Raw genomic sequence first — 27735 nt, 5'->3', positions numbered from 1 at the left:
GCATTCAATTTTATAATGAAAAACTGTAAAGCTGGTTAATTCAACTGAACATACAAGAACAAGATACAGCGGAAGATTAGTTTGCGTACAGCTTATGTCGAAATTTGCCTCGTTTCGTGTACATGTCTTGTCATGTTATTAATACGCTGCTTGTGTCCAACTATGTTCGTAATAAGGATGTCCTGATGCACAATTTTTGGCTTTTGATCCGATCCGATTTTTTTTATAGTCTTTTCGATCCAATAGTTTTTCTTGTTTTTTCAATAATAAGCTTTTGTTACAAACATGAATTTTTGGGATTGAATATGGTTATGAAAATAGGTCTTTAAAGCTTTAAAAATAATGCAACCTAAGTATTGCTGAATTTCCTTTTTTCATTCCACAGCATGACCAACAATACTGTTTGTATACTATACAAATACAATACTGTGAGCCGGACGTCATTGTCCCTCAGCGCCGTCTCCCATCTGTGGCATCGTCACCGGTTGACTCTTTCCTTCTTTGCTAACAGTTACGCCACAAGTCTCTGCTTTTTATGATCACGGATGTAAAGTAACCCAGAATGGAGTCATAGAAAGTTGTGAGTGCCGGCATAAAAAAGTGGGAAACACTATTGAATTAAAGGACTAACTGCCATGTGCCTGTGCTTTCTGTGTTCCATGTGGCCTTGTTTCGGTCATGACTGGATCCTGTGTCTTGCCGTGACCCCTGTATTTCCTCCAATCAGCTCTCTACTCCCTCTTGTGTCTAGCCCACGTGTGTCTTGTTGGTCAACTAGTTCGCATTTATTTCCCAGTTTTCTGTCTTGTCTTGGTCGGATCGTCATTTGTCGTCGTGTTCAGTCTATGCCAGAACAGCCTTAGTTTTGTAGCTCCTCGTATGTTTTTTTTTGTGTTTTGGACATCTCAAATTTTGTATTTTTGTATCCTGAGTTTCCAAATTATTGCACTTGGGTCCACCACGCCTTCTCCCCACATCTTGACCGTGAACAATTGAGTCTTCAACCCTTAAATGTTCAATTATTACATCATTCAAGTGTATTTCAATTTGCTTTCTGCATGTAGAACTATAATGCTGTTATATTAACATTTTTGGGTTTCCGGAACAGAATAATTGGATTTGCATTATTTCTTATGGGAAAAATGGATTCATCTCCTGTATAATGCTTGTTATCTACGTTTAGTTTTATTTAAGGCGGAATAACTCTTCACTATATTTTGTGGCTCCTCCAACATTCCCCATTGGGAGAACATGTGCATGTGTTGTGCATATTGACAAGACCGTCTGTATTTTTTTTTCCATGTCTGTAAAATGTGAAACATGAAACAGCTGTTGTTGTGGAGCTGCTGTTGTTTGAAATGCAGCACCTCAAACTAAGAGTATACTGGGAGAAGGAGTTTCCTAAGACTAATTATCTCTATTCATCTCTGACAAAAACATTTCTTGATACTATCCCTTCATAACATTCTTTTTACTGGTTTGATGGTGTATAGAGGAAATAGGTCATCCTCTCTGTTAATGGAAGCAAAAAAAAAAAAAAAAACAAGTTTTAAATTCTGGTTTTGTCAGCGCTGGTTAGAAGAATGTCTACTTCAGTACAATGCCGAGCCACAACAATCCAAATCAGAATGAAATGACTTACAAACAATTGAATAAAAGGCTTTTGTTTGGTAGAATAAAGCAGACAAATACAGAGCAATAACTTCTCTAGAATTTCTCAGATGAATGCCATTACTTGCAGATAGCTGGTCTTTTATTGCCGTCTGTAGTGATTGGAGGGATTCCAGTCAGACTCTCTGGATACCAAAATTCTGAACCGAGGAGGCTATGTGACACCCTAATCCCCATGTGGTGCACTTGGTTTTGCTGCAATAAGACAACACAGTGATTTCTGTGTGATTCACTTAGCTGTTTTGCACTACGAGACCGATGATTTGCCTGATTAAGAGGGAATGTTATTAATTACCGCTGTCTTTAAGAGGGAATGTTATTAATTACCGCTCTCTTTGGGCCTTACTCGTTTCTGCAACCTGAGAAAAGCTGCATCGCCTGTCTGTCTTGCTGGCACTTGCGTATGTCTGACCAGACATACGTGACACGTCTCGTGTTACCTTTCACTTTGTTATGATCTGGAGAATGACCATTAGCCCGTAAAATGTGCAGTCAATTGATGACAGCTTGTCACAGGCTAAGCCCGTCTATGCCAGCGTGTGTGATCGCTCACGTTTCAATATCATTCCACTTTCGGGCATTTTTGTTCACGAATTACTCAACATCAGCTGGTGAGCTACCTGTAGGAGACCCCTGTGATAGCATCGCTGTCTATAGCTGAACACACAACGTGTTTCTGTTGCACAACTTCCACACACAAGTCGTGTTTTGAAGACAAGCCATAAGTATTATAACGATAACAAGAGAGGAAGACTGTTAAGTGACTTTCAAAAAGTAAGCTGTGATGTTGATCGATGTATCCCATGAACGTAATAAGACACTTGTAGCTCCGAGCTAGCTAGATGCCGCCAGCCAGGCATATTATGTGTAAACAAAAATGCCTGCAAGTGGAATGAGATTGAAACGTGAGCAATCACACACGCTGGCATTGGTGGGCTTAGCATGAGGCAAGCTGTCGTCAATTGGCGACACATTTACGGGCTATTGTTCATTCTCTTGTGAAAGTCAACACACGTGTCGTGTATGCGCAAGTGCCAGGAAGGCAGACAAGTGGTTCCGATCCATGCTTGCCAAAATAAAGCGCAGTGAAACATTTTTATTATATTTTAAATCGCTTTCAAACTAATTGTGGTCAATATGTGCATGCATAATAATGCGTCTGTGTAGGCTCTCAGTCGTACAGGAGTTGTCCATCGAGGAAAAGGCTTCTTGAGACGTCATCTGTACTTCTGTGAAGAAGGTGTCGGACGTTTCGCTCCTCATCCGAAGAGCTTCGTCAGCGAACTAATAAGTGCTGGTAGCTTAGGCCTTAAATACAGTAAGAGTGGGCGGAATTGGTGTGCCAACACCCTCCTCCTATTGGTTCGTTACACTAAGCCTGGGCGGAGTAGTGGTATAATCCTATCCTGTTATTAACACCTCCGATAAAAGGGAAGTGTCGCTCCCTGAATAGGGTATGAACGACTCTGATACTGGCTAGTTAGCATCTATTGTTCTGGCTCGGCCCTGCCTTCACCTCATTTGCAAGACTAAGAGCTGTGGGTTTTGGTCTCAGTAACCTGCTGAACACAGGGTCCAAATTAAACCTCAAACCACCATTCCGATTCAATGATGGGTTCTGTTGTTTGACAAAAATAGCTTCCTTTACTTCTCTTTCAAACCATCTGTTTTCTTTGGCCAAAATCTTTACCTCGCTGTCCTGAAAAGAGTGATTGGTAGCTTTAAGGTGTAGATGTACTGCTGATTGAGGACCACTAGCATTGTCCCTGCGATGTTGATAAAGCCTTTTTTGGAGCATTTGCTTAGTTTCCCCAATGTAGTGCTCTTTGCATTCCTCATCTTTACAGTGGATGGAATAGACCACATTGCTCTGTTTCTGGTTTGGAGCCTTGTCTTTAGGATGCACTAATTTTTGTCTCAGGGTATTTACTGGTTTGAAATAGGTAGGAATTTTGTGTTGCCATAAGATCCTCTGGAGTTTTTCGGAGACCCCCGTTACATAAGGGACTACCACTCCTCTCCTTTTTGCTTCTGTGGGCTTTTGGGTTTCTTTCCCTACTCTCTTCTTTTGGCATTTGTTAAAAGCCCACCGTGGGTACCCACAGGTTGAGAGCGCTCTCTGAACATGTTGTGTCTCCTTTTTCTTTCCCTCAGCACTAGTTGGTATTTGTTCCGCTCTATGTTGGAGGGTCCTAATAACCCCTAGTTTATGTTGTAGTGGATGGTTTGATTCAAAAAGCAGGTATTGGTCAGTGTGTGTGGCCTTTCTAAAGACCTCTGTAAGTAGCTGTCTGTCCTTTCCTATAATTACCTTGCAGTCTAAGAAACTTCTATTGGAAAATCGACCACAGCTTGTCGTAAACACTAAGGATGGGGGGAATCAGACCAATACTAAAGAAAATTGGATCAAAAATCTGTCAGACAGAAGCCTCTCGGAGACAGAGAAGGCAGTATTAACCAAGGGTCTCAACTTCTCAGTGACTCCTAAAACGATACCCACAGTAGACTATATCACAGCAGCTGAATCGGCCATCAGGAACAATAACCTTTCTAGAACAGAGGCAGGGGACCTTCGTCTGAGAATATCGGCCCTTCTCAGTAGTGCCAAACCACCACCGTCCAATATCACGTTAGGTGAGAGGAAAGCATTAGCGGCTCTGCAGAAAGATGAGAGCATCACCATCTTACCAGCTGATAAGGGCAGATGCACAGTGGTTCTCAACACATTGGACTATGAAGAAAAAATAACAAGTCTAATTAGTGATGCCAACACATATGAGCAACTTAAAAGGGACCCATCCAGTAGGTATAAGAAAGAAATCATACACTGTCTCCAAAAGTTAGAGAAGGAAGAACTAATTGGCAGACAGATGTATCATAGGTTATACCCTGGGGAGGCTACACCATGTATCTATGGCCTTCCAAAAATCCACAAGGAAGGGTTTCCCCTCAGACCCATTGTCTGTAGCATTGACTCTACCACGTACAATGTAGCGAAATATGTAAAAACAGTCTTATCCCCATTGGTAGGCAACACTGATCATCATATAGAGAACACAAAAGGGTTTGTGGCGAGCATCAAAGACCTCAGATTGGAGCCAGAGGAAACTTTGGTGTCTTATGATGTGACTTCACTTTTCACATCTGTCCCCACCTCAGCAGCAGTCTCGGTGGTGAGGAAGAGACTGCTCGAGGACTCAACTCTGCATCGGAGAACAAAACTTAATGCTGACCACATCTGCCAATTACTGGAAATTTGCCTTAACACTACATATTTTCAGTTTAGAGGGAAATTCTACAGACAAATTCATGGTTGTGCTATGGGCTCACCAGTCTCACCGATAGTGGCGAATCTGTATATGGAAGAGATAGAGAAACAGGCTCTCACATCCTTCTCAGGGACAAAACCAAGGCACTGGTTTAGATACGTGGATGACACCTTTGTCATAATCAAAAAACAAGAAATTCAGTCTTTCACAGATCACATCAATGCGGTGGACACCAATATCAAATTTACTCGCGAGGACACTAAAGAAAACCAACTAGCCTTCTTAGACTGCAAGGTAATTATAGGAAAGGACAGACAGCTACTTACAGAGGTCTTTAGAAAGGCCACACACACTGACCAATACCTGCTTTTTGAATCAAACCATCCACTACAACATAAACTAGGGGTTATTAGGACCCTCCAACATAGAGCGGAACAAATACCAACTAGTGCTGAGGGAAAGAAAAAAGAGACACAACATGTTCAGAGAGCGCTCTCAACCTGTGGGTACCCACGGTGGGCTTTTAACAAATGCCAAAAGAAGAGAGTAGGGAAAGAAACCCAAAAGCCCACAGAAGCAAAAAGGAGAGGAGTGGTAGTCCCTTATGTAACGGGGGTCTCCGAAAAACTCCAGAGGATCTTATGGCAACACAAAATTCCTACCTATTTCAAACCAGTAAATACCCTGAGACAAAAATTAGTGCATCCTAAAGACAAGGCTCCAAACCAGAAACAGAGCAATGTGGTCTATTCCATCCACTGTAAAGATGAGGAATGCAAAGAGCACTACATTGGGGAAACTAAGCGAATGCTCCAAAAAAGGCTTTATCAACATCGCAGGGACAATGCTAGTGGTCCTCAATCAGCAGTACATCTACACCTGAAAGCTACCAATCACTCTTTTCAGGACAGCGAGGTAAAGATTTTGGCCAAAGAAAGCAGATGGTTTGAAAGAGGAGTAAAGGAAGCTATTTTTGTCAAACAACAGAACCCATCATTGAATCGGAATGGTGGTTTGAGGTTTAATTTGGACCCTGTGTTCAGCAGGTTACTGAGACCAAAACCCACAGCTCTTAGTCTTGCAAATGAGGTGAAGGCAGGGCCGAGCCAGAACAATAGATGCTAACGAGCCAGTATCAGAGTCGTTCATACCCTATTCAGGGAGCGACACTTCCCTTTTATCGGAGGTGTTAATAACAGGATAGGATTATACCACTACTCCGCCCAGGCTTAGTGTAACGAACCAATAGGAGGAGGGTGTTGGCACACCAATTCCGCCCACTCTTACTGTATTTAAGGCCTAAGCTACCAGCACTTATTAGTTCGCTGACGAAGCTCTTCGGATGAGGAGCGAAACGTCCGACACCTTCTTCACAGAAGTACAGATGACGTCTCAAGAAGCCTTTTCCTCCATGCATAATAATCTATGTATATAGAATATATATCCATTCATACAATATATTATTTAAAATTGTTTACAAGTTTAAAAACACCCCTCCTTTTTAAGGTGTGGAGGCTTTTATTTTGTAGCGGCACGCCGCCACGATCAATTACAGTACATGTAGTGGATTCCCTGTTCTCTGAATTTTAAGGCAACAAATTAGGCTGCTAACTTTTGGGTTTTGGCAAGTTGTTGTTGTTCAAGCCATGTTGTTCCTATTCTATCTGCACTTTTTCGTGCCTGTTTCTTTGAGGTGGAAAGAGTCACAAATGAGATCTGCTTATTTGTCAGGACTCAATCCCAATTCTACCCTTCTCCCCTTATCACTTGGTTTTGCGCATTCATGGGAATCAAGTGGTGTCCCAATTCTCCCTAAACCACGGGCGTACAGCCCTAGAAACCAAGTGTGGTCGGGGACCAGACTTGAAATGAAGGGGTAGGCGGAGTCTATTCAGATATCACACGTCCAACACTAGAGCAGAGACGGAAAGAAGCAGATTAATGTAAGTAATTAAGCGCAATTACAGAATTTCAGTAATTGTTTTATTAGCTATTTTTATTAGCTATTGAGCCACGTAAATATACGCCATTGTTTTGAATTGTTGGTTGTCGCTAGTTATAACTAGCCAGCTAACACCGATATCTAACTTCACTGCAATCTACTGCATTTCATAAATGATTAGACAGTGGCTAGATAGCCACCACATCAGCCTTTTAATGGTAAGTTGTGTTTTAAAATCACTCGCTGCCAAGGGGAGTCTACATGACTGAACCGTACTATGACGATGTTTTTTTTAATATTAGCGAGCATCACAGAACGGACTGTTCAACTTGTAGAGGGTCCGCTAATTCTGTTCACATGTTCTGACATGTGTACGTGTGCGATACAAAACATAGCAATTTGAAGTCTTAATAAGTCTCAATAAAACAGAATGCAGCAAGGACAGAACTGTGGAGATAAGAACTCATTTCAGTACAAAACAACAGGAGGTCAACATATGAAACAACGTAAAATACAGCATCAAAGGCCAAAAAAAAGAAGAAAACCCATTTCTCTCGCAGTACTCCTTCCATCAAGAACGTCAATACAGCAGACACCAAGCTTTTTACCACTCAAGGAACCAGCACAAATGTACGGTACCCAAGTATATGCGTCTAATTTGGAAAAATCAAAAACAACTCACGCCCCAGTTGAAAGAAAACCTTTATCTTCATCTTTTAATCGTTATTTTTGCAGTGTCCTGCCATCTTCCCTTGTGGACTGCTTCAGATTAAAAGCTCGGTCACTGTAGGACGCCTTCTCCACCGTCTTCCCTCAGTCACTAACAAGTCCTGAGAATTAGCCGTTTTAAGGAAACCAGGGATGAAATGACTGAGATTAAGTGTGTCATGGAGGTGGGTGATGCAAAGACTAAATTAAACAGAAAGACAGAAGGGAGGGTGAAGCTGAGTGATGAGAAGATTAAACATGCAACGTAAAGGCAGACAATTAGGGGTCCCAGACAGAATGGACTACTAAAAATTGACAGTAACAAGGACAAAAGGGAGAGGAGAGCAGATTGACAAATTACACTTCAGCTCAAGTGCTCATCACAAGTCTTAGAGGCTAAAGCGGATATCGCCACACTCTTATCACCAGCAAAACTGAGATTGGGCCACAAACAAGGAGGACGATAGAAAAAAATTCCCATCTCACCTCCGCACACCGATGAAGGCTGATTCACTGATGAGGTGACAGTGGGCACTCGAGTGTACTTTTATGAAGGTTTCAAAACCAGGTGATGTAGAGAAAGTATTACACCAGCAACCATTTCATTGTATCTTCTTAAGGGACAATACTATAAAAATGAAACTACCCACAAAGAACCACAGCTTCCCTATGCCAGCAACACTCATGCAACTGCAGCCCATTACGCTACTACCATCATGCTTGCTGTAGGCAAGACAATTACCTTTGTGTCTTCAACTCACTGCTTAAACACGGCTGCCTGTTGTGTAATTTTAATTTTAAGATAGTAAAGCTATACTACGATTGCAGCTGTACACTGACTACTCTAAGTATATCTATGTTTTATATCAAAACATCCATCCATCCATTTTCTATACCGCTTGTCGTCATTAGGGTCGTGGGGGTGGAGCCTATCACAGCTGACTTTGGGCGACAGGCGGGATACACCCTGGACTGGTCGCCAGCCAATCACAGGGCACATATAGACAAACAACCATTCACACTCACATTCATACCTATGGACAATTTAGAGTCGCCAATTAACCTAACATGCATGTTTTTGGAATGTGGGAGGAAACCGGAGTACCCGGAGAAAACCCACGCACGGGAGAACATGCAAACTCCACACAGAAATGCCCAGGGGAGAATCGAACGCAGGTCTTCCCGGTCTCCAGACTGTGACTGTGTGGCGAACATGCTAACCACCAGACCACCGTGCGGCTATATCAAAACGTAAGCTGTAATAAATTAAAAAATGGTTGTTGAAATGTGAGGGCTCAGGTCAATACAGTTAACATTATAAGGCAACCACATAGAAATTGCGGACAACTTCAAAATAACAAATTACACAATATAACAAAAAATAAAATGGATGGATTTAATTGTATATGTGTAATTTATAAATACATTAATGCAGGTTGCTCCCTGGATCGCGTCGCTCTCTGGGAGGTGTGGGCACTGATGTGATAATTTTTTTTTTGTTGTTCAAATGTTCTCGCGATCGGCCGTCAAATTCCCAAAGATCGACTGGTAGCTCACGATCGACGGGTTGGCCTGGACTACAGTGATTTGCAGCTACAGCCCAATATGAATATACATAGCAGGTTTGTGACAATTTAAGGAAAGTTTAAAGCATTTAGTGATCTAGCGATATATATCTAGCGATATATACAGTATTAAAGTGATACTTTCAATTTAGCTTGCTATGTCATGCCTTTGGTTTTATTTCAGCTTACTATACAAGTTATAAAGTTCCATCCACAATATTGCGTATATGACGATATTCTAGTAAGAGCCATTGCACAATTTCTATACCTTTAAAATTGTAACATTGGTAGTTGGTTCATGAGTATGTCAATAATGTCAATTATGCACGCGACAAAAAACATTGTAACATTAATACCTCTCTATCAAAACTGAGCATGTCCTTTAAAAGGCAGAATTTAACACAGCAATTGTGAGTTCCTCTGGATAAGAGCACTAAATTGAGTGCCTGAGGATACAATGTAAATGAGGCAATAGATGCGATGCCTTGGTGCTATAAGTAGCAATACAAGCGTGCCTGCATGCCTTCCTGAGGATGTTTAATCTAAGACTGATGGATGCGAGACCAAGACGAGGGTAATTATTATCATCATCGTTGTAAAACATTCATCATTACCATCATCAACATAACAGTTATCGTCCTCTGTCACCAGCCTTCCATTATCATAACCATGATCACTCACATGCAGCTCGACACACATAAAAAGGACGATCGGCAGAAGTTGCACTTAAAAAACAGAACATCTACTTGTCTCAAACGTGCACAAATGAAGCCATCATGAAAGTCAGAGCTTTTAAATCTTAGGGATTCCTAAATGAATCCCAATTTACCTAAAACAGATATTAACGCTGTTAAAACATTTCCCACTTTTGAATTCCTCCAGGAATGGCAGTCCATTGAAGGCGGCAGGGGCACACACATGCCTGAAACGTAACAATTAGAGTGTCTCAATTATTCATAGAGTGGCTGATTTATGTGAATGTATATGGTGCATATTAAAGACTTTAGGGAGGTACAGGGAGGCCAAAGATTGTTTATGCAACGATTATTAACTCATTCAATCCCAGCCATTTTGCAAAATTCAACCCCTTCAGTACCGGCCATTTTAGACGATTTTGATCAAGCATAACTCACTTTGACAATTTTTTTTGCTTTTGTGACAGCTCAAATATCTAAACAACTGCACCACAACATAAAACAAAAAATACTTATAAATATAACACCATGAACTATTTACAATTTTCACATTTGGAACTAAACTGTGCGTGAGCGCACGCATTAAAATTTACCCTCTGCACGCTACACTCCTCCACGCTCGCTCACTTCCTCCTTTCTGTCGAGCATGTTAATCCATGCAAAAGATCCATGCCGAGCTTTTATCAAATGCACGTCTGCCACCTTGTGGCCGTTTTTATGGCTTAAAACTGACAAATGACCTCTTTTATTGTGCACATGCGTCATCACCTCTTTTTGCCTCTCGCAAAAAAAAAAAAAAACTAAAGATGTATGAATACGTCTGAGAGTGAGCACTCGGGTTTAAATAAAACCTACAAATACGTCTTTGGTATTGAATGAGTTAATTGGCTATAGTCACTCTCCTTCACAAATACAAGACAAATAGTTACGGTAATAAGCAGTCAACAATCCCACATTCACATATGTGAAAACAAGTGATTGTTTAATTGGACACTAACAAATTATTCATCGAGGCACAGTGTCTATTCAAGCTATTCAAGCTAACTACTATTTGGGGATACAGGCTAAGCATTAGCCATATACTGCATCTAATAAATGCAGCTCTTTAGTGGTGCTACAATGTAGATAAACATACTGTACACTGCATTCTTTACATTTGCTAAGTTCTCATTTTCACTTTTGTGTTTCATGCGATCAATGAAAGCACTGTCTAATCTGGGAAGGTTAGAGTTATGATTCATTGTTACTGTCAAGTTGCTGTGGAGGGGGGAGGGTCTCACTTGCTTTGCCTGGAAATTAATCATCAGGAGCGACACCATCTTCCAAACGTATCTGATTACTATGAATAGGGGAAAAAATTAACAAGATAGAAGTCCAACAAAAGAAGGGGGAAAGAAAGAGAAAAGATGGATGGGAAGGGGCAAAAGTGGGAGGTCTAGAACTGTAGAGATGGATGAGACTCCGCAAGAAAAAGTCAACGCATTAACAAGATGATGCTGGCTTAACATTATAACAGGGTTGGACGACCATTTTTATATACACCGGTATACCGGTATATATACTTCCAATGATAAGAAAATGATGTATACCGGTAGAAATTATATTTTCAAACGTTGATGACGTGTTTTCCCTGCGACTGCGCACTGTATTGACATATTGCCGCTTCACGTCTACCGCCAGTGGTGGCGGAGAAAGCAGCGCAAACAACAAAACAAACAAGAGAAAGGCGGCGGCGAAGCGTGGACTACAGACAAAAAAACTGTTGGTAAACAGCAGGTACCTCTGTAATACGGAAGTGGTTTGGTGACTCAACCGTATATTAGCCTCACAGTCCACGACATAACCAGCGACTGGACTTTGAAGTTGTCTTCTCTCCAGACAAGTTTTTTTCTCCACACAGGTGAAAAGATCGCAAGTGACTTGAAGGAGTTTCTGCAGGAATGGGACTTTGATGAGAAAAAAACCAAGTGTGTGTAACTACTGACAGTGGATCTAATGTGACAGCAGCGACCCTCAACAGCTGCAATAGACTGGCTTGCTTTGGACTCTCTATACAGTGCCTTAGGTAAGCTTACTTTTAATTGAATTATGTTTAATTATATGATGACATCGTCATATCGTGATGCAACCCAAAAATATTGTGATACATGCTACGTTCCATATCGCCCAACCCTACATTATAATTATTTTTTTAAACACCATTGATTACCATTGTCACAATGATGATTGTTTAGATTAAATACAAACCTCCCTGGAAGAATATTTCATTAAAGATCCAGGTAAATAATGAGAACCCTCTTGTTTCTTCAGTTTGTTTGTTTGGACACTGCTCAAAAAAATTAGAGGAACACTTGGAAAACACATCAGATCTAAACTTGGGGAAAAATGATCTTGAATATCTTTCCTGATAATAAGTGGGTGGTGTATTAGTAACAAAATGATGCCACATAATTTGATAGAAATGAAAATGATCACCCTATAGAGGGGGGAAATCAAAGACACCCCAAAAATGAAAGTGAGAAAATGATGCAGCAGACTGGTCCATTTGGCTAAAATGTCATTGTAGCAACTCAAAATGATTCTCAGTAGTTTGTGTGGCCCCCACGTGCTTGTACGCATGCCTGACAACGTCGGGGCATGCTCCTAATGAGACTACGGATGGTGTCCTGGGGGATCTCCTCCCAGATCTGGACCAGGGCATCACTGCGGTACCTGGACGCATGGAGGAGATTCCAGGAGACAGGTAGTTACTCCAGGAGAGCTGGACAGGGCTGTAGAAGGTCCTTCAATCCTCAGCAGGATCGGTATCTGCTCCTTTGTGCAAGGAGGAACAGGATGAGCACTGCCAGAGCCCTACAAAATGACCTCCAGCAGGCCACTGGTGTGAATGTTTCTGACCAAACAATCAGAAACAGGCTCCATGAGGGTGGCCTGAGGGCCCGACATCCTGTAGTGGGCCCTGTGCTCACTGCCCAGCACCGTAGAGCTCGATTGGCATTTGCCATAGACCACCAGAATTGGCAACTACACCACTGGTGCCCTGTGCTCTTCACTGATGAGAGCAAGTTTAACCTGAGCACATGCGACAGACGTGAAAGGGTCTGGAGATGCCGTGGAGAACGTTATGCTGCCTGCAACATCATTCAGCATGACCGGTTTGGTGGTGGGTCAGTGATGGTCTGGGGAGGCATATCCCTGGAAGGATGCACAGACCTCTACAGGTTAGATAATGGCACTCTGACTGCTATTAGGTATCGGGATGAAATCCTTGGACCCATTGTCAGAACCTATGCTGGTGCAGTAGGACCTGGGTTCCTCCTGGTCCACGACAATGCCCGACCTCATGTGGCTAGTGTATGCAGGTAGTTCCTGGAGGATAAAGGAATTGATTCCATTGACTGGCCCCCACGTTCACCTGACCTAAACCCAATAGAACACCTCTGGGACATTATGTTTAGGTCCATCCGGTGCCGCCAGGTTGCTCCTCAGACTGTCCAGGAGTTAATTGATGCCCTGGTCCAGATCTGGGAGGAGATCCCCCAGGACACCATCCGTAGTCTCATTAGGAGCATGCCCCAACGTTGTCAGGCATGCGTACAAGCACGTGGGGGCCACACAAACTACTGAGAATCATTTTGAGTTGCTACAATGACATTTTAGCTAAATGGACCAGTGTGCTGCATCATTTTTTCACTTTCATTTTTGGGGTGTCTTTGATTTCCCCCCTCTATAGGGTGATCATTTTCATTTCTATCAAATTATGTGGCATCATTTTGTTACTAATACATCACCCACTTATTATCAGGAAAGATATTCAAGATCATTTTTCCCCCAGTTTAGATCTGATGTGTTTTCGAAGTGTTCCTCTAATTTTTTTGAGCAGTATACTTTATAAGAGCTGAATTTTTTGGCAGTACAATGCCATAGGTATTGATATAATAACTGAAGTGATTATCAAGAAGACCATAAAAATGGCTACATATCAGCTCTTCAATTATACTCTACAACTCAGACAACACCAGTTCCAGGAAGCCATATTTCTGGTAAAATACCCTGATGAAATAATGAAAAATAATCAATTTAGTTTAATAACATTTATATTAAATTTTAGCATATCCATTCATCCATCCATTTTCTATACCGCTTCTCCTCTTTAGGGTCGCGGGGGTATGCTGGAGCCTATCCCAGCTGACTTCGGATGACAGGCGGGGTACACCCTGGACTGGTCACCAGCCAATGGCAGGGCACATATAGACAAACAACCATTCACACTCACATTCATACCTATGGACAATTTAGAGTCGCCAATTAACCTAACGTGCACGTTTTTGGAATGTGTGAGGGAACCGGAGTACCTGGAGTACCCATACACGCACGAGAGAACATGCAAACTCCACACAGAAATGCCCAGGGGAGAATCGAACCCATGTCTTCCCGATCTCCAGACTGTGAGGCCAACATGCCAACCACTAGAACACCGTGCGGCCCGCTGGCTGACTCATGTCAACATAAAAGTGTAGCAGCCCAGAGCATTGTGTTTTTTGTAAACAGTGGAGTGGAACTGTTCATTTCACATTGGTTTCATCTGGTACCTACAATGTTTGATCCAGGTCATATTTTGGACCCATTTGGTAAACAGTGGACATTTTGTCTGGCGTGGGTTTTGTTGAACTCTGAACTGTTAGATGCATATAACCATTTCAATCAACTTCCAGGTGGTACTTTTGACTGCTGCCTGGCCCAATTTTGCCATTGGAATAAAAAGGATCAGATTTAAGGGGAATCTGGAGGGGCCAAAACAGCAGACAATTTGTCTGGCATTGTTTTTTTGTAAACAGAGTGTAATTGTTCATTTCACATTGGTTTCATCTGGTACGTACAATGTTTGATCCAGGTCATATTTTGGACCCTTTTTCGGGCGTCTGGAGACCCTTAAACAGTGGAGAATTTCTCTGGCGGGAGTCATTCAGTGCTTAGACCTACTTTTTCATGTGAATTCATTCATTTGGTACCTCCAAATTTTGATCCAGCCCATTTTTCAGCCCCTTATTTTGGGTCCCTGTGGCCACACACAGCGGGGGGGGCCCCGACAGATGTTCATATCTGTGCATGTTTGGGTCCATATTATATGATGGGCTCAGATATTGGTACCTCGTTTGCATCTCTTGCACATTTACTTGTGGAGAATGGTCAATAAAAATTACTTAAAAATGTCAGTTTGTTGACATTGTTTTCATTTGATATTTTAGACTCTTAACAGAACTGCTGGGGTAGTTTTGCCGTTGTATGTCTTGACCACAGTGACAAAACTTTTGTACAGTACATGCGCAACTCTTCAAGTGGCTAACAATCAATGTGTAAGCCTCAAGTCAAGACGTGCAAGTCCAAGTCGCACCTCAGGTCAAGACAGTTTGAGTTAAGTCCAAAGTCACAGACTTGAAATTTTCGGGTCCTTACAAGTCATAAGCACTTTTTAATGTCTCCCAAATAAAATGCCATTTAAACTTTGTAACGCTATTCAAATAATTCATTTTGAATTGTTTTTTTTTAAAAATAAAATAAGACTAGTGTGACAAAACTCACAGAAAAAGACTACAGACATCGCATTCAGGATTTAGTCATCGCACAGAAATGTAATCCCCATTGTTTTTTCCTAAATCTGATTGGACGTTAATAGATGCTTGCAGATTGTGTGGTAAAATATGTCGTCTTGCCGGAAATGACATAATTATCACATTACAATACTTTGATTGGGGACACATTTTACTCAACAAATTCACTGAAAATATATTTTTGAAAGTTGTTTCACCCCTCCGTGAATCACCACCTTACCGTGGTGGAGGGGTTTGTGTGCCCGAGTGATCCTAGGAGCTATGTTGTCTGGGGCTATATGCCCCTGGTAGGGTCTCCCAAGGCAAACAGGTCCTGGGTGACGGACCAGACCAAGAGTGATTCAGAAGACCCCTATGAATAAACACACGAGGAGAGACCGCACCTCGCCCGGAAGTGGGATACCGGGGCCTCACCCTGGAGCCAGGCCTGGGGGAGGGGCTCGCAGGCGAGCGTCTGGTGGTCGGGCTTTCACCCGTGGGACCCGGCCGGGCTCAGCCCGAAGAAGCCACACGGGATCTCCCCCCCGTAGACCCACCACCTGCGGGGGCAAGCATAAGGGTCCGGTGCATTGCGTTTTGGGTGGCGGTCGAGGGCGGGCACCTAGGCGACCTGGTCTTCGGCGGCCAAATCTGGTTCTTGGGACATGGAACGTCACTTCTCTGGCGGGGAAGGAGCCCGAACTTGTGAGAGAGGTTGAGACATTCCGACTAGATATAGTCGGACTCACCTCGACCCACAGTTTGGGTTCTGGATCCAAACTCCTCGAGAGGGGTTGGACCTTGTTCTACTCTGGAGTTGCTGCAGGGGAGAGGCGGCGAGCTGGTGTGGGCTTATTAATAGCCCCCCGGCTCGGTGCCTCTGTGTTGGAGTCATCCCCGGTAAACGAGAGGGTCATTTCCCTACGCCTTCGGGTTGGGGAAAGGGTCCTGACTGTCGTTTGTGCGTACGCGCCAAACGGCAGTTCAGAGTACCCAGCCTTCCTGGAGTTCATCAGAGGGGTGCTGGAGAGCACCCCAACTGGTGACTCTGTCGTTTTGCTGGGAGACTTCAACGCCCATGTGGGCAATGACAGTGTGACCTGGAGGGGCGTGATTGGGAGGAACGGCCTCCCCGATCTGAACCCGTGCGGTGTGATGTTGTTGGACTTCTGTGCGAACCACAGTTTGTCCATCACAAACACCATGTTCCAGCATAAGGATGTCCATAAGTGCACATGGCACCAGGACACCCTAGGCCGCAGGTCTATGATCGACTTTGTAGTCGTATCATCAGACCTGCGTCCGCATGTTTTGGACACACGGGTAAAGAGAGGGGCTGAGCTGTCAACTGATCACCACCTGGTGATGAGTTGGATTAGATGGCGGGGGAGGATGCCGGACAGACCCGGGAGACCCAAACGTGTAGTGAGGGTGTGCTGGGAACGTTTGGCAGAGTCTCCTGTTCGTCGAGTCTTCAGCTCTCACCTCCGGCAGAGCTTCTCCTGCATCCCGGGGGAGGACGAGGATATCGAGTCCGAATGGGCTCTATTCCGTGCCTCCATTGCTGAGGCAGCCGATCGGAGCTGCGGCCGCAAGGTGGTCGGTGCCAGTCGTGGCGGCAAGCCCCGAACCCGATGGTGGACACCAGAGGTCAGGGCTGCCGTCAAGCTGAAGAAGGAGTCCTATCGAGCATGGATGGCTTGTGGGACTCCTGAAGCAGCTGACGGGTACCGGCAGGCCAAGCGGCACGCGGCTTCGGCGGTGATCGAGGCAAAAACTCGGGTGTGGGAGGAGTTCGGTGAGGCCATGGAACACGACTTTCGGTCGGCCTCGAAGAGGTTCTGGCAAACCGTCCGGCGCCTCAGAAAGGGGAAGCAGTGCCCGGTCCACACTGTTTACAGTGGGGACGGGAGCCTGCTGACCTCGACTGAGGATATAGTTGGGCGGTGGAAGGAATACTTTGAGGCCCTTCTCAATCCCACTGACATACCTTCCCTAGAGGAAGCAGAGACTGAGGATACGAACGCGGACAGTTCCATCACCGTGGCTGAGGTATCTGGGGTAGTCAAAATGCTCCCCAGTGGCAAAGCTCCGGGGGTGGACGAGTTTCGCCCTGAATTCCTCAAGGCTTTGGATGTTGCGGGACTGTCTTGGCTGACACGTCTCTTCAACATTGCGTGGAAGTCGGGAACAGTACCTCTGGATTGGCAGACTGGGGTGGTGGTCCCCCTTTTCAAGAAGGGTGACCGGAGGGTGTGTTCCAACTATAGGGGGATCACACTCCTCAGCCTCCCTGGGAAAGTCTATTCCAGGGTGCTGGAGAGAAGGGTACGACCGTTAATCGAACCTCGGCTACAGGAGGTGCAATGTGGTTTTCGTCCTGGTCGCGGAACACTGGACCAGTTCTACACCCTTGCAAGGGTCCTGGAGGGTACTTGGGAGTTTGCCCAACCGGTCTACATGTGCTTTGTGGACCTGGAAAAGGCATTCGACCGTGTCCCTCGCGGTGTCCTGTGTGGGGTGCTCCGGGAGTATGGGATTGGTGGCGCGCTACTACGTGCCATTCAGTCCTTGTACAACCGGAGCAGGAGCCTGGTTCGCATTGCCAGTAGTAAGTCAAGCCTGTTTCCGGTGAACGTTGGCCTCCGCCAAGGCTGCCCTTTGTCACCGATTCTGTTCATAATTTTCATGGACAGAATTTCTAGGCGCAGCCAAGGTGTCGAGGGAGTCCAGTTCGGGGACACTAGGATCTCATCTCTGCTATTTGCAGACGATGTGGTCCTGATGGCCTCATCGAGCTGTGACCTGCAGCGTTTACTGGGACGGTTTGCATCTGAGTGTGAAGCTTCTGGGATGAGACTCAGCACCTCCAAATCCGAGGCCATGGTTCTCAGTCGGAAAAGGGTGGATTGCTCCCTCCGGGTTGGGAATGAGGTCCTGCCCCAGGTGGAGGAGTTCAAGTATCTCGGGGTCTTGTTCACGAGTGAGGGAAGGTTGGAGCGTGAGGTCGATAGGCGGATCGGCGCAGCGTCTGCAGTAATGCGGTCGCTGTACCGGACCGTCGTGGTGAAGAGAGAGTTGAGCCGGAAGGCAAAGCTCTCAATTTACCGATCGATCTATGTTCCCACCCTCACCTATGGTCATGAGCTTTGGGTCGTGACCGAAAGAACGAGATCGCGGATACAAGCAGCTGAAATGAGTTTTCTTCGTAGGGTAGCGGGACTCACCCTAAGAGACAGGGTGAGGAGCTCGGTTATCCGAGAGGAGCTCAGAGTAGAGCCGCTGCTCCTTCACATCGAGAGGAGCCAGCTGAGGTGGCTCGGGCATCTAGTCCGGATGCCTCCCGGACGCCTCCCTGGTGAGGTGTTTTGGGCATGCCCAGCCGGGAGAAGGCCCCGGGGAAGACCGAGGACACGCTGGAGGGATTATGTCTCACAGCTGGCCTGGGAACGCCTCGGTGTCCTCCCGGTGGAGCTGGAGGAGGTGGTCGGGGACCGGGAAGTCTGGGCTTCCCTACTGAGACTGCTGCCCCCGCGACCCGGACCCGGATAAGCGGAGGAAAATGGAATGGAATGGAATGGAAAAAAGTTGTTTCAAGTCATCAGAGTAAAGTCTGAGACAATTCCCGAGTCAAGTCGAGTCAAAGTCATCCAATTTGTGACTCGAGCCCACGCCGCTGGTAACAAGACAATAGGAATGTCGCTGTTATTCTTAGCAATAATGAAGTTGATAATACTACAACATGTCAACACAAACGGGCCAATTATTCATAACAATGACCCCTTTGGATGCCACATTTTATTGCGACCAAAGCGGCTGACCATAAACCCAAGTTGGACCATCACGGGTTCTTCACAGTTCCAATCAGGAGTTAAACACCGGCATATCTTGAGCAAAACCACTTGGTTATTTCTGTCTTGTAGCTTGAAAACAAAACCCCCAAAAAATCGGCTTCTGATTGATGTTCTTTTCACACCACAATTGTCAGAGCAAAGCACACAGTTGATGGTAACACTGACACTCCTGCACAAAACAAATGACTTCTTGAGTTTGGTGACAGCATGCAAATGAGGCTTGCTCCTCTCCTCTCATTACAGCCTCCACTGTTGGGACTGTGTAGGAGGGAGACGACCCTGACCGGTATAATTTGCACATTACGAGTTCAGGATGTGAACAAAGAAGGCATGGCCGCTGATGATGGAGAAAATCCATCTCACCATTTTTGTCCTCCAACCACAAGCCTCGCTTGTCTTTCAGTGAAAGTAATTCCAAATAAATGTTGAGAGAAGCGTGGCTTTTGAAGGAAGGAAAAAAAAAGGCCAAGAGGGAAAATGGAGTCGGAGCTCCATCATAATGCTGTGCAAGCTGGTAGAGGGAGGGAACAGGGACGGGCGATGATGGAGTTGAGAGATGGGATGAGGCAAATGGGTGTGAGAGGAAGGGTAACAACTCTCGACATTTAGGGAGGTAACATGTGAGAGGTGGGCTTATTTCAAACCACAAGTTTGATTTGACCTAACTATGACAGCTATGCTATGACGGGCTCCATTTTGAAAGCGCACGTGGGCATGAGAAGGTGAAAAAAGACTGACAGTAAAGTAGTCCTCGCACACACTTGGGGGGGATTTTTAAAAAGCCCCCTTATGATACTCTCTAGTCTTTTCAGACAGTCGGCTGGGTGTTCAATCACGACAAATACCTTACCTTAACAACAATGACTCCAGTAACCTTGGCCATCCATTAGGCTGTCGAAGAACAAAAGCCCTTTCCAGAGGGAGCCATTAGACGAATATAGCTCTGGGAAGGAAAATTTCCAATCCACCAGATGGGCTGAACTTTCTATTGGGCTCAAGAGCCGGACAGCAGCCACACACACAAAGAACTTTATTTCGGCAGGGTTTTGGATCATTTTAACCCATGGATTCTCAGTGGATGTATTTCAGTGTCTTGATTGTTTAGTATTAATCAATGGTTCTTTATGGATGTAATAAGAAAGGAAATGATGAGGCCCAATAGGAGGGGCTTAGGCTCTAAAGGGGAGCCTTTTCAGGCTGGTAGTTGGTCTACCACTGGTTACAACGTAGGTAACATGGTCTGTGGCTCTTTTTCATGGAATAGACTTTGAAAGACGTGGTACTCATATTTTTGGGGGAATTTTATTTTTCTGTTCGTCACATAAATAGTTTTGCACCTTTTTGGCCATAGTCAACCACGAAACACCGACCATTTATTAATTAATGTTTGGACTGAGAGATAATTGGGTGCTATTCCTCTTTGATTTAAGGTCATCAACCTAACCTGACAAGCTCCTGTAAATAGTTGAGGTGTAAAAAATTTTTTTTACTGGAGTTGAGTTGATAAAGCATCCTCTATGATCTTCTCAGCCTTTTCAAGTTCAGGCAGGCTAAAGTACAAAAGAGCTTGACAATCAGAGCAAGATGACACCTAACAACTGATCACCAGTATTTCACCATTGCAAGGCTTCACACAGGATGTTTTCAGAGGAAAGTGGCCCCTGAACGTAAGGACCACACGGGAACCTTCCTGAGATAATTTTTTGGGGCGGATTGCAAAAACTTTGCGTCCACACTGTGCCAGATTAGTAAACAGTTGCATTCAGATGGGAACGGATCACTGGGTGTAAATTTAATACACAAGGCACACTTAAGTGTGGCCGTGCAAACAGACACGCACACAGAACCGTGTGACACACCAAACAATAGAAGAAGAAAGAACGCATTCACGTAAGTCTGTCTTCCGGTTTCCAAGGCTCATCTAGACTTTCTACCAAGTGGAATTACTTCTACAAGTCATTTTCGAGAAAAATACAACACAATATTAAGAGAATGTCGACTGGAGTGTGTCATGTCTGTCAAAATACTCAGATATTATGTTGCTTTGTCATCAAACCTCACTTCTGGTCACATGATGGGGTGGCGACAGATCGGTGACGTCATTGTTTCTGAAAAACCATGGTTCGGCCGTCTATACGCAAATGACAAGCCAGCATTTTAAGATTTTCCCACTCTGGAAGCCGTTTTCAAAAAACACCATTTCAAGGCACCCAGAATGCCGTTTCCGTGTGGATGAGAGGCTGAAATGCTACACACTTAGGCGTTTTGACCTGAAAATGTTTCCGTGCGGATAGCCCCTAAGAGTGTTAGTGTTATTAGCAAGTTGCAACAGCGATACAGAGACTAGAAGAGGCACACAAAGGCATACTGTATACTTTGTATTTGCCCTTCAGCTCCTTGTTAGAGAACAGCAAACTGTGTAAAAAGTAGTGAAACATTTAACAGATAAGTGTATTCAAAAGTTTTTTAAGTTTGTAGTGCAGTTTAGGTTCATCATTAGGGGTGTCACAAGTTTAAAACATGATAATATTTCTCGTTTCGAGAAAATCTGTCTTGAAAAAATACAGCCAGAAGTATCAGACTGTGAGCTACGGCATCGCTACTGTAAATGATAAAAATACACGTAATATGGAAGTGGCAGTGCGCAAGGCAGAACTAGAACCGCATATTATTGCTTTACGTACACTATACACCTTGCAATCCCACCTGCACGCAATGTTCCCAGAGTCACTTCCTCGCAGTGTGTGGCTTTTCATCGGAGTTCAACAGCTGCTGCCGTGTTAATGTCCAAACAGAAGCTGTAGTAATTCTACAACTGATCAGACTTACGATTAGTTCGATCAAAACGCAATCGCTGTCTTATATGACTTCCATCAAAACGTGACACTTTTGTATCATAAAGCTAATCTATTGCAATCCGGAATCTACATGTGTCTTTACGTTAACTACACATTAATATAAATGATAGTAGCAGAGTAGTAGCAGCTCCCACTGCCGTCATTATTTCAACTTTGCTAGGTTTTATTTTTTGCTGCAATATGTGGAAAGAGGGCCGCACGGTGGCCTAGTGGTTAGCATGTTGGCCACACAGTCAGGAGATCGGGAAGATCTGGATTCAAATCGTTGGGCATGTGCGTGCGTGGGTTTTCTCCGGGTACTCCGGTTTCCTCCCGCATTCCAAAAACATGCATGTTAGGTTAACTGGCGACTCTAAACTGTCCACAGGTATGAATGTGAGTGTGAATGATTGTCTATACTGTATGTGCCCTGCGATGGGCACAGTCCAGGGTGTACCCCGCCTGAAGTCAGCTGGGATAGGCTCCAGCATACCAGCGACCCTAGTGAGGATAAGTGGCATAGAAGATGGATGGATGGGATATGTGGAAATAAGTTCAACAGTTACAAGCATCATGCTTAGGTCATGCATGCAAAGTTAGAAAACATTTCAATACCTGCGATTGTTGTGACTCAAGTAAAAAAGTGTTTGTCCAGTCCTATATTTCGTCATTGTACTATGTTAAAATTTCGTCTTGTTCTCGTTAACCCAACATCATGTATCGTCTAGTCTTGTGAGCTGACGCCCCTATTCATCATCATTTCACCCTGAACTTTGTGTGAGTAGTGCAATCAAGAATTTTTGTGCAGTGGAAACTTTCAAACCAAAATAAGCACTTTACAGGGTTGGTGATACTCTGGGAATTTCATCTTTTAAGCACGAAAGCAGCATCATGTTGCGCCCACCTGTAAGTCCCACTGAATAAATGAGCTGCCAAATTGCAGGTAACAAGTCACTTTTTCCCCGCACTGTTCTGAAGCAAAAATGTGGGGTTGCTTTCCACTTTCCTCTGCAATTCCACTCTTTTACGATGAGTTAAGTGCAAAAATGCGGGGTGACTTCAAAATCATTTTGGGTCTATTTTTTGGAGGAAAAGCCTGAATATGCTGTGTTTACCATTGTGTGCCCACAAGTTCTCTGAGGCAGTGTGTGACTGATGAGATCTCATTTGGTGGGAGTTACGTTTTTGCCGTGATGTGAAGATTGATCAGATTTAAGACAAAAAAAAAAAAAAGTGTCAGAAAGCTCTCAGCTCGAGATGTGAATTTACATCTATTATGTATAAGCTGAGCCGGGCTGAGCTTGCTAGCAAGTCATCCCTGATGTTCAGTTAGCGCTGAGGATGTGTCACCTGTCTCTTCCTGTCCCGAATGGTTTCCCCTGACTAACATTACAGCTGTACCTCCTGGCAATACAGTGTGTGTGTGTGTGTGTGTGTGTGTGTGTATGAGAGAAAGAACAGAAGTTTAACACCATGTGAATGTGCAAGACAAGTTGCAGAATAACTTGGCAGATCCAAGTGCAAGCAGCAGTTTAGTTTATTTGACCACTCTCGAGTCCCAATTCCCAGCACACCTTGCTTAGATATGTGCTCGAGGAGCTTTAGTTAAGGAAAGTTATCCCAAACTCACTGCTCTAAATGTCAAGTTGTAATAGGACATTATCATAAAGTGCAAAAAAGTGGAGCAAAGTGCAGGATAAAGTACTTTTTGGAACTGAGGGCAGCACAGCTATGCTTTCTTGTCACGTACTGGAGTCATGAAAAGGTGACAGGAAAGGGGAGAGCAACCAAAATGGCAACTGTCATGTTAAACATTTTCCTCTGTGATGGAAAGGATGACAGAAGAATAGGCAATTACTTCCCATTTCCTTCCACTCCAGCAGGAAATTGTGCTCTAGACCAGTGGTCCCCAACCTTTTTAAATCCAAGGACCGGTTTGCGTTCCAACAAACCTCTGAAGATCTTCTTAAGAAAGCTTAACATCAAGGAAGGACGACAGCATAAACTTGGGAGGCATTTGATTGACACCCAATTTTGTCTTCCTCGTCACACATTAAAAAGACCCTGCCTTCACAAAGTAGCTTACACCAACACCAAATTAAAAGCACAACATGGATACAGACTCACCATTAGTACGAGCCTGGAGTGTTTTCCAGAAAGAAGATTATGACATCATTGTTTGATGTGTGGGTAATAGGTATCGTGCTAGCATGAATTAAGTCAACAGTGAATAAATATGAACATGTGCACTCAACAGACACATAATAATGTCATCAAACCTCACCTCGATGCATACTCACAGAGCGTCTGCATTTGGCAACAACGATCGGGTGAAAAACTGAAGTCGATTAGTGGCAGGAGGAGCGCCATAAAGGGGGGGAAAGTTACGACAATTCAAAGGCCCCCAACATGACAATTCAAAGGCCTCCAAAAATAGAGATGTGGTGACAACAGCTGCAACACAACAGAGCACACAACTTCAAGGACCGCAGAACAGAGTGGGAATAAACGCTCGGAAAACGCTTGGCCAAACATAACGAAACAAAGCAACATGAACATGCAAAAACTATGGGCTTTCTGACATGAATGAAGGTCTTGTGCACGCTAGGCCTGGGACGATAATAAATCAATAAAAAATGAACCAGATTATTTCGCCTGCCTCAAAACAATGCCATATGCATGCGTGTCTGTTTTCCTCGTCTCTCGCCTGTAAACAGGCAGGAAGCGAGTTCACTCTGTGCATTGGTGTCAGCACCTTGGCGTGTTTGTTCCATAGAACAACGGCATGAACAGAGTGAGCCCTTTTCTTAGTCATAGTCTATTTGTCTCGGGTGGGTGGAGGCAGGGCAGCTAGCATACAGACAAAGTGCAGAAGAGTTTAATTAAATTAGTAGATTGTAAAATATTGTCATATATTTTTTCTATTTTTTAACTGTACTGTAAAGCGATGTTAAAATCTCGCGTCATCAACCCAATCTGTGTCCCCTGACACCCCTATCATCTGAATTCTAATTTCTCTTCTAACCTTATAAATCACAAATAGTCTGCACAATTAATTATACTTCACAACTCAAATATTTCTTGGCTATCAAGCAGATGCAGCAACATAAACTGAATTGCTTGGATCATTTTTCCTGACATGTCACTTTCTCCCGGTCACTTGTTGCTAGGCAGAATCCATAATGCACAACAGAGCTGTCCCAAAGGCCAATTAAAAAGTGGAAGGAAGCCAGACACAGTGAGAAAATGTACACTGATGTACACTGTATTAAATATTAAATACTTAGTAGAAAGTAAGAAACTGTTAGAGCTGGAGGATGCTAACCACCAATAAATGAATAAAAACATTAAGTAAATGGTACAAAAATAAATGAATAAAAACATCAGTTCCAACCAAAAGAATAATTGAATAAATCCATATAACTGTACAGTATTCTCTGTTTAAAGACACAGCAGCGGGATTCCTTATAAACATATGTTCCAATGACAATGATGTTAAGAGTCCACCAGTGACAACTGTTGATAGCCTGAGGTTGATAGTATTGGCCTTCCTTCCAGACCTTGGCAAAGTGGTAATGTATTCAAATGATGTGTACTTACAGTTATTAGAACTGATGATCTTAGAATTTGCAGTTGTTTACAAATGGCTTTTCCAACTTCATTGAGTTCTTTCCTCCCATTGTAGTATTGGTTGAGCCAATGACTGGCATCAAATAACAAATTTTATTCCGGCCAAGAGACACTACCAGCCGCAGTTAATCAAGATCATTAACGAGAAGTTAATAGGCCTTGGCCGTGTCAGGTTAAAAACATTTTGGACCCTTCACCGCCATGTAGTATATGATTTAGGTGAGTGTATGTCTATATTTGAGTCTGTATGCATAATTCTGATCCCGTGTACGCAATTCTTGAAGGTGTACATTCCACGGTTCAATAAATCATTAAGGGCCCAAAACTACTAAGACATTGAAACTTCTGACCAGATCTGTCAAGTCTATCCTAAAGTGAGGAGGGGATTTATGAAGAACAGCTGACCTGATAGACATGGTAGGCATTAGCGGCTCTGCCCTGCAGGAACACAGAAGGGATCCACACGTTGATGAGTGCCCGATGAGTCCTAAGAGACACAAATAATAACATCATCACTGCTACGGCCGATCATGTCCATCTTCATAATTGTCGTCATCATCCACTCCGACTGCAACACTTGATGAGCTCCAGCAAGTGGCAAGTGTCATTTGAACATGAATGGAAGCATGCTGGGTTCGAGAAAGGGATCATTCAGATATGTGTGAGAGAATTTCAGCACTATCTCTATTGGGCAAGGAACCATATCAGGTCATTTGAGCAGATGTTGGAAATGGACCCAGCATGCCTCACCATGAAGCCATATGCCAGAAGTGTGGGATTCTTCCCAAGCAGTCAGCAGGTAGGAAAAAATGGTCCTGTTGAAAAATGTTTTCAACAGGCTCAATAGATCATTAAATCTACTGAGACCTTCACACCTGTGTCTTTGCAGTTAGCCTGAGGAGATTTAGTGCCTCTCTTATAATTCAGTCTTGTCATCTGTGTCTTTTTACTTTCTACTCTGAATGTACTTTTTGGTTCCTGTCTGCGTTACGCTGCATTGCAGTTGGCTCGACCTGGCCCAACACCGCAAAATACAGTCATAAAATATTCATTCCGTTATATAACCTTGTATAAAATACACAAGTTGTGTCTGACAGCGTCTGATATCATTTATCCTGAATTCATTCATTTGCCATTTAATGGATACCACAGCATCTAAAATCATTTCTCCTGAACTCATGTATTTACTATTATTTACAGTGGAACGCGCTTAAGTCGGTCCAACTGTCATCAAGTCGCGGTCCACTGTGGTGTTATTACTAAAAAGAAAAGCCGGCTTATGTGGACGTCGTCATACACGCTCAACCGCTTTTGTCACCATCAAATCTGAGACCTAAATGGATCATTTCGAGGAAAAATCTGTCCGTTGATGTCGAGCATGAAATGACAACAGTAAGAAAACAAGACTGCCTGATCAGTGAAAAAAGGCTTCAAAATAAAAGCATGGCTATAGCAAAAAAGGCTTCAAAATAAAAGCATGGCTATATTAACCTAGATTTACCTCAGTAATTAACAAAATGCACTAATTTATTTATTTTTTTTAGCTTCTTAGCCACTTTTGCGCATGTATCAAAGCTTTAGGGTTGTGAACGATAAACTGATGCAACCAGACATCCGGTTTGACAAGCGAGAGATACGGCTACATCGGTAAAAGCCTCCTTGATAAGTAAGAATCAGCCATAAGTACTTAAGATTCATCGATTGTAGAGACATGCACCAGATATCGCAAGGCCAGCAACCGGTTGACAGCGCGTCTCTTCAACAACACGAGAGCCTGGGCTGCCGGCGAAACGATTGTCGCGCATGCTCCGGAGTTTACAATGATTGAAGACGAGGATGGATGTAAATAGTAGTCGCACGTAAATTACAGCGGTGTAATTTACCTTATTCATTATGTATTGTGTAAAACTAAGACAGGAACAACATAAAATTAAAAGCACTAAATGAATATAGACCCACCAGCCACCAGTACG

The 27735-nt window shown here is 43.8% G+C and overlaps 1 protein-coding gene across 3 annotated transcripts in view; it reads right to left on the bottom strand.

Annotated features, from left to right (window-relative positions):
• Window positions 1–27735, bottom strand: part of snx29 (sorting nexin 29) — a 202801-nt gene that overhangs the window by 44371 nt on the left and 130695 nt on the right. For all 3 annotated transcript variants that reach the window (XM_054755500.1, XM_054755509.1, XM_054755517.1), the window contains one exon: window positions 26168–26249. In XM_054755500.1, the coding sequence (XP_054611475.1) occupies window positions 26168–26249 (82 nt within the window). The remainder of the gene's footprint in view (window positions 1–26167; window positions 26250–27735) is intronic.

Source organism: Dunckerocampus dactyliophorus, chromosome 2 (genome assembly GCF_027744805.1).
Source record: "Dunckerocampus dactyliophorus isolate RoL2022-P2 chromosome 2, RoL_Ddac_1.1, whole genome shotgun sequence".
In the NCBI taxonomy this organism is placed as follows: Eukaryota; Metazoa; Chordata; class Actinopteri; order Syngnathiformes; family Syngnathidae; genus Dunckerocampus; species Dunckerocampus dactyliophorus.
Note: the sequence above shows the minus strand (reverse complement) of the source record. Positions and strands in the feature narration are given on the sequence as shown.